We start from the raw sequence: 11,808 nt of genomic DNA, 5'->3' as shown, positions 1-11,808 counted from the left end.
GTACATCAATACATCTCTTAAAAGTACACAATGTCTTCATTTCATTTCAGCTTGATTTAATAACAAAAAAATACAACCCCAATTCCTGATTAACCTTTATTGTTTTTGTAAACACGCACTCATTCTGAATTACATGCCCTCAACATGATCAAAAAAGTTGTGTGTTGTGTGTACCTCTGTGATACACTCAGTGTTTGGGAATTTAGGACACTAATTGTTGAAGTTCTGAAGTTTTTTGCTTGATATATGGCTTCAGGTGCTCAATAGTCCAGGGTCTCCATTGTCATATTTTGTACTTCATAATGCACCACACAGTTTCAGTGGGAGACAGGTCTGGACTGCAGGCAGGTCAGTCTAGTACCTGAACTCTTTTACTACAAAGCCACACTGTTGGAACACGTCCACAATGTGTCTTGGCATTGTCTCGCTGAAATAAGCAGGGACGTCTCTGAAAAAGACATCTGGATGGCAGCACATGTTGCTATAAAACCTGCATGTACCTTTCATCACAACACAGCATTAAACATGGTGTCTCTCAATGTTAGCGCTGGTAACAATCTGGATGGTCATTCTCTTTGACTCAGAGGTCACATTGTCCACAATCTGAAATGTGGACTCTTCAGACTACAGCAAACTTGTCCATTTCAGATGAGCTCGGGCCCAGAGAAGTCTGCAGTGTTTCTGGAAGTTGTTGATATGTAACTGTGTTTACTGACAAGCCTTGCCCCTTGTGTGCAGAGATTTCTCCAGATTCTCTGAATCTTTTAATGATATTGTAGATGGTTAAATCCCAAAATGTTTTTGAAGTTTTGTGTTAAGAAACATTCTTAAGCTGTTGGACTATTTGCCTGCACAGTTTTCCAAAAAGTGGTGAACTTCATCCAATCCTTACTTGTGAACGACTGAGCCTTTTGAGGATTTTTGAGCCCATTTAATACCCAATCATGATACTGTCACCTCTTTTTGTTTGTCTGTTTTCCACAACCTTCCCAGTTTTGCTGTTCATCACATTCAGAACGAGAGTATATTTACCAAAAACAATGAATTTAATCACTTTGAAGATTAAATATCTTGTCTTTGAACTGTATGCAGTTGAACACATGTCAAAAAGAATTCAATGATTTGCAAATCACATTTTACACGACTTTTTTGCAATTTCTTTTGTAGATTGTGAAGAATCTGGCATTTTGTGAGGAGACACGAGTTATCTAGCAAAGTGAGCTGAGTGTACAAAAAAGCACATAAGTTCCTCAGGAGTCAGTTCTTAATAAAAAGATTCATCATTAGAGCCTCTTGCATGACAGATGCTGCCACATGTGGGAATTGCAATTAAGCCAACTAGAGGGTTTAGAAACTGCTGAATATGACTGTAAATTATGTTCCAATGTTCAAATTCACTGAACATTTATTTGCAAGAAAAAAGTTCATCAACTCTTCTCATTCCAGATGAGGTTTATTCTACAGCTGCAGCTGCCTTAAAAAAAGTCATCACCCTTTCTTCTTATCATCTGTTTCCCCCAGTTTCTTCTTATGTCTTTGTGTATTCCTCAAGTGTTTCTGTGTTCTCTTTTCCTGCTTTGATTCTTTTTTATAATCAGTCGCATTTTATGTACAGTCAAGATGACAGCAGGAAAGGGGAAAAGAAACTGCATTGCCCTCTCTTAGAAAAATAAATGCTTGTAGTCCTTTTTGACAGACGTTTCATATCAATGTTTAATTTCTAACCTTCTGAAGGTGATAAACAATTGTCTTCATTAGGAGGTGCAGCAGCCACAGCAGCAGCTCGCTCAGACTGCCCACACTAAAATCTAATTTTATACATGTTCGTTTGTTGCATTTCACCTCTTGGCACCTCACACATACCACTGCCTCCTACAGATTTATCCATATGTAAACCATCTCCATCAGAGGTAATAATTTATGATAATTTTCACGTAACAAGTGAAAAGTATAGCAGTGGCGGTTGAGGAGGTCAGCAGACATCAAACATTTGCTTTCAGTGCCAGCAGACCTGTGTCAAACCATCAGCCAGTATCTGATGATTTTTTTTTTATTTTTCAACCCTGCTCATGTTTTCTTTAAGTCCCTGTGTGTACAATTTGAGCATTTCAGATAACTGGAAAAAGAGGCGGACTTGCCATCAGGCAAAGGTCAGAAAATGCCTTTGGCCCCAAGCTAACAATACTTTACTTTTACTTTACTTTATCCTTTACTTTGCCTGCGTTGTTTTAGGCTAAAGTTGGTCTTTGAGCCTGAGGTTCAGGGAGTTCATGCAAAGGTCCAGGTCAGCGATCATCAAAAAATACTGTATTAAGTTACAATTAATGCAAACCGAACATTTCATACTGCTCCAGCTTCATAGTAAAACCATTTAACTAGCAAAACAAGAATTTACTTTTATTTCGAAGTAGATACAAGAAATACAATGTCAGGGGGTTTAGCTTTAATGTGATAGTTCATCAAAAATGAGCTTACAAAACACAAAAAAGGTCGTTTTTGGCATATTTTGACAGCAGATCAGTTTGAAATATGTCAGGGAGTAATGGAGCTGTCAGGAGCAGCTACAGTGAGCTGTTAGATGAAGAGCTGCAGGTGACAGGCTGTTGCACACCTCACACACACTCACACACACACACACACACACACACACACACACACACACACACACACACACACACACTGCACAAAACCTCTCTCAGCCAGGTAATCAACACCTCTCACTGCGCCCTGATTCGATCCATGTGCAGCATGAAATCAGATCACGTATTCTCAGAATGATGGAATAAGTCCAATTATTGCCTGACTTCTTTATTAAAACCACAATAGTTTGTTCTGCTGCCTCTGAATCCTGTGACTTGTAGTATTAAATCACAATTGCTGTTACCACCAGGAGTTACAGGTGTCTCGTGCAACTGCATAATGGCACCAAAACCGGTTGAAGTTGATTAATATTTCCGATCAGTGCTGCATTCTGACAGATTTGAACCATCACCCTTCAGTGAACTGCTTCTTTGAGGAGGTCTGAGAGCATTTTTGACAACGAATGAAGTGTCTAGTTATCCTCAGGGATTTTCTGCCTTTTTAAGAGTCTGTTCACGCTGATAGAGGCTAATGAAAGCAACTTTAGATAATAAAGTGTTTTGACTTTTCGCAAGGGATGTCGAGGGTCACATGCCTGTGTTTGCGTTGGGGCCCAAGATGACCAAATCCGCCTCTGACTGGCCCTCAGCCTCACAACTATCCAACTTCCTTACTAAAATACTGACTTGCTTACTAAATACTTTGTATGGTAAGTTCTTTTTAATAAGGAGATTCGAGACACTTTTCAGTTTCTTGTATGTACAGGGAAACTTTTTGTTTGCTTTGATATTGTCTTTAGAGTTTGAGTTACATGAGACTGATTTAGGTTGGCGCAGGTCCAGCTACAAACTTCTTTGACATTACAAGGTTAATTTATTTATCGGAAACACTTTTCAATACGATACACAAGGAGGAGTTACAAAGGAACCAGTGAGGACTGAATCAGGAATAAACTGAAGCTTGTGGAGTTTGCATGTTCTCCCCATGCTTGTGAGGGTGTCTCCTGTGTGCTCCAGTTTCCCCCACCATCAAAAATTTCCCCTCCGAAATCAAAAAGTTTGATGTCAGTGTGTAAAGGCCTTTACTAAGCAGTCTCTTATTACTTCATGATTATGACAAGTAGTATGTGAACAAAAACCAGGTGCAACGCAGCGGAAAGCAGAAAACTAGCCTTGCAGTTCTGGACTCCTCAACTTTTGAGACTTTGGAGGCGGGAGTGAAAAAGACCGTGATGTCCGTATGATGTCGCTTTACTTGAATGGGTCAGAGAAAGATCAACTAATAATTCAGTGAGAGTTTATCAGGAATGACTCATGAAGAAAGCGGACAGTTTGTCGATTCACAGGTAACTCATGATTCATTAATATATACCAGTCTGTTTCCTGGTAAGTTATTATTCTTCAATCACCGTTTTTCAGGCATTATTTATTAACCTTCATTCATCATCATGTCATTCCTGATTCTTTCCTCACTTTTTCCTTAGTTTTGTGTATCGTTCAGTAAAGTGTTTAATTATATACACAAATTAAATACAGTAAATGAGTGAATAAATAAATAAGTCATACAAATAAAACTATTTTTTATGGTGGAGCGCTGAGGCTGAAATGAAGTCTCACAGCCTAAAGAAAGAAGCCATTTTGGAGTCTGGTGTTTCAGCAGCAGATACTCCTGTATCTGCCACACAGCAGCAGGGTGAACAGGCTGCGGCTGGAGTGAATTATTGTTTTGTAGTGTCCTTTGGACGACTGCTACAACGTTTCCTCCTCATCCTCAGCTGTTGCACTGGGACTAACTACGGGTAGATTTTCCTTCAGCGAGATATCGTCCACCCGCTTGGGGCCGCTGTCCTCAGGTTCCTCAGGTATGGATGGGTCTGAGCTACTGATCACGTATCCCGGGAGGGTGGCGTGCATGCTCATCACGGGACCTGTGCTCCGATAAACACGACTAGAGACAAGCGTAGTGGAGCGTGTGGAAGGGCCACCACCCGCCAGGTGGGAGTGGCTGCTGGTGCTGTTGTTGTTGAGGCCGACAACGACGGAGCCGTAACGGTAGCGGCCGCAGACCACCGGGCCCTCCCACTCAAAGGCAAGGTTCCAGCGTGTCCATGTTTTCTTTATCTCTGTCTGGACCTGTGAGCAAGAAGAAAGCAAAGGCTATATATATTATATTGCAAAATAATCATACAGTGCAGAACAAGAGGCTTATTTTGAGATATTTTATTGTAAATATTTGGGTCCTGATTTGATATAAAACATAATTTTCTAAGGTAATTTTGCAAATGCAATTTCAACCTGTATTTTTTGTTTTCAATTTTCAGTACAGTGATTCTTCTGTGGGAACTGTAATGGAGGCAAAGTCCCTCCACTTCCAGTGTGCCCCATGGGACCATACTTAACATTCATAAAAATACGCTTGAATTAGACATAATGTTTGATAATTTTACAAGACAAGAACATCACAATTTGTAGTAAATTTTGTTGTAGTTTAGTTTTATTTGAACCTGCTTCGTTAACTACATCTCTCGTTTCTATCAGTCAAGGTTTTGAACTTACGCGTCTGTCTTTCCCAGCATCATGAGTATTTTTCATCCCTCCCACCTAATGCTATAAAAAGTAGGAAACTCTCAGCTGTCTGAGCTTGTTTGTCAGATGCAGCTGCCTTTTGTCTTCTATCAGCAAGCTGAGGACATAGTTAGATTAAACTATACTCTGTGTGTGGGCTGAGTGAAAGCAATGCATTAAGGGCAGCTTAAAGCTGCTCTGAGTATATGATGCTAATTGTGGGACGAAAACCTTTTACATTACATGAGTCATTTGCTTTTGTGTTAATGACAAAATTATACTTTATAGAGCTCAGTTCCAGCAGAAGAATAGAAAATAGAGTGCAGTGATGCAAGGGGTGCTTCATAGAATACAATTTGCATCAAAGACAAAAGACAAAACAGATTTTCAAGTACTTCAGTTCTTTACTTCTTACCTGTGCCACTGGATCCATTGTACTCCTTGAAGGGTAACTTAAGTATTTTTCAACCATCATCCTATTTTTCTGTGTTTCTGTGTCTAAATGGGTGCAATAAGTTCCAGTAATAATGATCCAGTATTGAGCGAGATCACAGTAGCCATCAGCCGTCAAATGTGCTGAATATAATCACTTGTGAACTGTCAAAAGCACGTCCACTAAAAGTGCTTTTTGCCATCGACAGGCTTCATTTTTGTTAAATTAGTGTCTGACAACATTATGGAAAGGTTCCCTAGAATAAGGCTGCATAATTAATTGAAATATCAAAGCTGTAATATGGAACATGCAACCTCCAATTCACAGAAGCTGCAATTTTTTGTTAAAAGAAATGTGAGAAACAGCTTTATAATAAAGTACTGTAGTGCTGCAGAGAGGCTCTGGCTTATAAATCCTGTTCTTTAGAAGTAAGAAAACATATTTCTTTATATAGACCCCAAAATGTGTTTTTGTGATGCAAAAATACTCATGCCCACTAATCATGAATCATATCAATTTTTTAACCTTATTGTGAAGCCCTACTACAGAAATAAGATCATTTCTGATAAATCAGAAACAGCCAATTTATTGCTTTCATCAAAGTCACCAGACTCGATTTACAAGAAAAGGGGATTTTTTTTTTTTTTTTTAACATTTAACACTTTCAAACTCAATAGAAACAAAATAATCAAAAACGCCTTCATCTTTCCAGTGTTACACCAATCACCAGCTTCAATTGTTTGGTCAAAATAAACTATTTTTACCAAGGTAGATGTGATAATATTCTGCCTCCTCCTAACTTTTTCACAATATTTTCACATTGAACACGGTGAATCAAATATTCATTTCTACCAAATAATCAGAACTGGTGATTGTTTGAACAATAAAAAGATGAACCAAGGAGTTTTTGGTTAGTTTTATTATGGTTTCTGTTGAGTTTGAATGATCGATACTAAACCAATCATACAAATCATTGTCCACATCAGTCACTTATGTGGGAAAATAGGATCCAGGTTGAAAAACAGTGATTGGGACGGTGGCTATGATCGATCTGTGACTAAAAGTTCACCTGTCATTTTATGTACTTTGTTTGGTACATTTTGTATTTGCTTTGGTGTTTGTACTTCTTGTGTATGATTAAAAAAAAACTCACCTCTCCGTTGCAGTAGCAATAAATAATGGACACGAAGAAACCCTGAAAGGATGAGATTGAAATAAAAGTTGAGTGCTCAGATCAAAGTGGGAGCATACAGTCTGCTGATCACAATCATTTACAGGATCAAAATGTCATTCTTCTCTGAGTGAATTACACACCCTGTCTATTATCAACACAAGATGATGAGCTGCAGGTCGCTTCAAATAGTTTTATCTGATGAAAAAATAGACAGAAATCTCTCTGGCTCCCCGTGTTCTGACCTGTTTCACCTTGTGTTCCCACCATCATGAGAAGTTACAGAGACATGGTGTCTCTGAAGTTGGTGGATTTATGGGAAGAGTTATGTGTGTGTGTGTGTGTGTGTGTGTGTGTGTGTGTGTGTGTGTGTGTGTGTGTGTGTGTGTGTGTGTGTGTGTGCATGTCTCGCTGTGCACCTTTGCTGGTGAGAGACAACCACGCAGTGACTTTCTCAGAAGCCTAAATGAACACAGTGTACTCTGGAAAGAACAGCTTCCAGCAATGTTCAGACATTAATGTGAATGTTGTTTAATCTGCATTTAATACTTAAAAAAAAAAAAACAGCTTTGTTCAAGAAAGGTGAAGTTACATTTGAAATATACAAAAACAGGCAAATATTCACACGAAAGAAGTGGTTAAAGTAAAGTCATTAGGTATTTTTTATCAGAGGGAAAATACCAAAAGAAAGACAGAAAGCTTGTATAGATTTATATCACTGTAGAATTTATTTAAAATCCATGTGTACTGGTTGATTATTTTGTTTATTTTTGTAGTCCTGGTTCTCCCTCATGTGTCTTGTCTTTACTTCCTGTCTTTGTTCTTTTCTCGCTCTTTTTGATTGTCATTGGTTTCACCTGTCTGTCCACCTGTGTCTAATTTGGTTCTGTGTATTTAGTCCCTGTGTTTCTCTGTTTCTTTGTCAGTTCGTTGTTGCCCCCGTGTGTCACTCTGTCGTTTGTTGGACCTGTTCTCATTTCTTGGAGTTTTGCCTTTGTGGATCCTTTTGTTTTTTTCTTCCTGTCTCTGGTTTTGACCTTCTTCATTTAAATAAGCCGTTGATCATTTGTTTGCTTTATTAAACACACTTGAACTCTGCCTCCACAGTTTCAGTCTGCATATTTGGGTCCACTATCTAGTTTTACTTTGACACATATCATAACACATTTACTCATCCAGCAAACATGCTGCATTAATTTGAACTCTAATTATCATGAAACATTCTGTAGTTCTGTTCTCAGAGTGTCACGCATTTCAACTTTGCATGTTTCACTAATTTCTGATGACATGTCATTGTCATTTCATGATTTATTACAATAATATAATTCAGATTTCTTCTTTAAAAATTTCATGTATAAAGTACAGCATTTTTCATCTGTATAAAATATTTTTCTTTCTTTTAACTAAAAGTGCTTCTGCTTTCGTTCCTTAAAATAAAAGTAGCAGACATGCACAAAAAATTGTTATGAACTGGAAATGAATTTCTTAATTATGAATGGACAATTGAAAAATAAAAACTAAGCAGCAGACTGTAGCTGTCCTTTTAGTAAATGAAATAATTAAGCATGTAATATCACAGTGGAGTGTCTAAGCTGCAGCCTATAGGCCATATATCACCTTACTGTATTTTATATGGCCTGTAAATAGTATTTGGCTCACTGACTACTTTAAAATTCAGTTTCTATTGTGAACGCTCAGTGTCTCTATCACAGTGTAATGGGATACAGGATATATCAGTCTCAAGAAGCACTAATCTCATCCAGTCGAGAGCCCTCAGTCAGTGGGAGTTTCAGGTTTTCTTGATGGAAACTGATGCACGATGCAGGTATGTGGTTATCAGACTTGTGTGTTGGCTTCCTCTGGAGACAGAGCTGGAGCAAATCTATTCACCAAGATCTGAAATGGACTGTTTTTTTGTTTTGTTTTTTTTGTTTTTTGGAGGGAAAACATTCATAGTCTTGTTGAACTGAGCAATCTTGAGTAGCTGGCAGACATTGCTTTTTTTGTGGTTGATCTCACTGACTGTCTGAACGCACTGAACAGAAGCCTGTGATGAAAAGATGGCCTTGTGTCGCAGATGTATGCTCACACAAAATCATATTTTTGTAATTGGTGGACTTGTTGAAGGGGCAAATCAGTGACTGCGATGCTGCGCACCTCCCAACCCTGCTGGAAATGATCTGTTTCCTGAACATCAACATTTCTGTGAAAATGGGACTGTGCTCACATCACTGATAACATAATTTAACCTGCACTTTCAAGATTTACTGCCACCGAGAAAGAAGTGAATATATAAAGGCTTTATGTGCTGATGTGGAAGGAGCACAGGAGAACGTGTGTTGAAATGTGATATGATGATACTTTCTCAGATTTCCCCAGTTGAGGCACCGTCCCAAAACGATGCTCACTTTATTCGGCTCTGCATGCGTATGAGCAAAAATGATCTCCTAGGACACAAAGAGCAAATTCTTCTGTCCAGGTATCACTGTTCTCATTAGGAGTGAAATCAAACCCTTTGATAAGGGCTGGGTATCATTCAAAAACTTTCAGTGCCGATACGGATTAAGTTGGCTTTAATTTCGGTTCCTGAACCATACATTTTTTTATACCAAATCCATTATGATAAAAGGAAAACTGCATTGCTCATTACAGCACAGTTACTCACTTTAAAGGAAGAACTTGTTCAAAGATTTGGGAGCAGCTGGAGAAACTATTTTTACTCTAAACTCTCAACCAACCTAAAAAATATTGGAATATCTGTACAGTACTAAACTATTAAAAAACAACTAAAAATTCCTTAGGTATCAAATTATGGCATGAATAACTAAATCATGATTAACTGAATAACCGATTATGAAATTAATCAGAAACTACTTTGATAATAAACTAATCAGTTTCAGTCATTTTTCAAGGTTCTCCGATTCCAGCTTCTTAAATGGGACATTGTGCTTTCTTCACTCCTCTAACAAATAATTTGAATATCTTTGGTTTTTGGACAAAACAAGACATTTAAGGACGTCATCTTGGGCTTTTTGGGGGGCTTTTTATGCCAGCTGATGGGGGGGGTAGAGAGAACACTGATGATATGCAGCAAATGGGCGACGGGGCAGGAGTTGAACTAGCGGCCGCTGCAGAGGACTGACAGCCTCAGAACATAGAGCACACGCTCCACCAGCTGAGCTACAGCGGCGCCATTTTCTGACATTTTATAGCAAACAGCTATTAATAATAGAAATAAATAATCAATCAGTATCAAAGTTGTGTACTCGAAGCCCTAGCCTTGATTCAACTGGGCACGTTGTGTCTGTGACACCATTTTGATCCGTTTCAGAAGCAGAGCGTTTTACCTGCCTGATTTATTTTACTTATGTTGGATCATTTTTCCTTTTTTCCCCAATGGTTAAGTGGGCTACATAGTTAAATAGTTTCCTTTTTGTCCTTTTATGATCAGTCTTTCATTTTGAAAAAGGACCAGATTTTCTATGCTGTTTCTGTCTCTAACTTCCTGTCTGGCTCAATCTGTTCTTTGCAGCATCTGTCAAAAATAGCCTCAGCACGTATTTTCCGGAGCAGAGCAGAGAGTTTTATCAGTGGCACAGAATGGCACGGTGGTGCAGCGGTGAGCACTTATGGACCTGTGTGTAGTTTACATGTTCTCCCAGTGCCTGCTGTTTTTTTCCCCAGTGCTCCTAATACTGGCATGGCTTAATGAAATCCAGCTGTATAATTATTTTGTATGGTTGTATAAATCACAATAAAGCTAACCTTTACTTTCATTGTCTAGTACGGCTGTGATCAGCTGCAGTGGCTGCAACACAGTGATGTCCAGTTGATTCAAACACAGTAATAACTCATTAAGACAAATTCTCTTAAATTAAAGGTCTGAATGAACCATATTATTTTTGCCTCCATGACAGGTTTGGACACCCCTGTTCTAATTAAACAGAAAACCTATTTGAAATTAAGAATTACATTTTGAAACTATCACACAGCAAGAGAAAAGACATTGGATGAAAATTTGGGTTAATTAGAAGCCCAGCAGGTGATTTTAGCTCCAGCCCCCGGCAGGTTGATCTGGCCCTGTGTGTAACTTGCATTGGTTCATAGTTCAACTTTTTGTCATAAAAGTTGCCTTTAACTTCAGTGTAAATATTGTATGTAGGAGAAAATAAGGCTCTTTGTTGTAACATTGATGTGAATCTGCCTCCCAGGAGTCACTCATGTTTTTAAGTGTCATTCTGAGCACCTGTTTGTGAGTGGGTGGGTGCACCCATTATAATCTTTTCATAAAGCCACATGGGGTTCTCATCTGTGAGTGCTTTGCATGTGTTGGGTGAGAGACATCAGATAAATAACCAAATACTGCTGACAGCAGAGTAGGACAGTTTCTTTTGTCTGGATTCATTATAGCCCCTAAATACGGATATGATGGTGTGAAAAAAGCAGCTTATGAAGAGAAGAAGACATGAAGCATTACACCAAATATGGATTTTCCTCACCATTTTCGTAACCTGGCTCTTTTGCCATCATTTCAATACTTTAATATGTCATGGAGCCTCAGTTCCATTATGCACCTGGTTCTCGTTCTTTATGGATTCGTCCTCTTTCAGCTCTCTTTTCTGCTTGCATAAGCAGGGACGGTTTTCAAGAGCATCAGCCTCCTAAAGTGCAGGATCTTAAAGGACCTTTCCATTTGGTTTAAGACTGTAGACATTCAGATTCATATTAAAGCTAATACACACATTTCCTCAACCATGACCACAAAATGACATCAAAATAAAATTCTGTAAATAAAAATCTCCTCCATCCTTTTAACTGGCTTCATCTGATTACAGACAGTCTGACAGTGGCAGGCTTTAAGAATAATAAAGAAATATCCAGTCTTCTCACAGATGGTTTCATTTTCTTGTATAGGTCATGCAGTCATCAGTAATAAATTGACAGTTCAACTCGCTTCAACCTTAGATTATATATTAAATAGGAATTTAACCTATTTAATATACAGTCTGACATCAACATGCTTTTTTTGTAGTTCTCATTTTTGCATGCATAACTGTTAC

General features: G+C 38.4%; 1 protein-coding gene across 1 annotated transcript in view; it reads right to left on the bottom strand.

The window, feature by feature from the left end:
- Nucleotides 1-4,328: 4,328 nt before the first annotated feature.
- The window catches only part of pth2ra (parathyroid hormone 2 receptor a), a 105,690-nt gene continuing 98,210 nt past the window's right edge, over nt 4,329-11,808 (bottom strand). Inside the window, exons 12-13 of the mRNA XM_084724196.1 lie at nt 6,731-6,772; nt 4,329-4,712 (exon numbers count right to left, since the gene is read on the bottom strand). Coding sequence (XP_084580322.1) covers nt 4,329-4,712; nt 6,731-6,772 — 426 coding nt within the window. The remainder of the gene's footprint in view (nt 4,713-6,730; nt 6,773-11,808) is intronic.

Source organism: Lutjanus erythropterus, chromosome 8 (genome assembly GCF_056507025.1).
Source record: "Lutjanus erythropterus isolate fLutEry1 chromosome 8, fLutEry1.hap2, whole genome shotgun sequence".
Classification (NCBI taxonomy): domain Eukaryota; kingdom Metazoa; phylum Chordata; class Actinopteri; order Lutjaniformes; family Lutjanidae; genus Lutjanus; species Lutjanus erythropterus.
The sequence above is the reverse complement of the archived record's forward strand: the minus strand, read 5'-3'. Positions and strand labels throughout refer to the sequence as shown.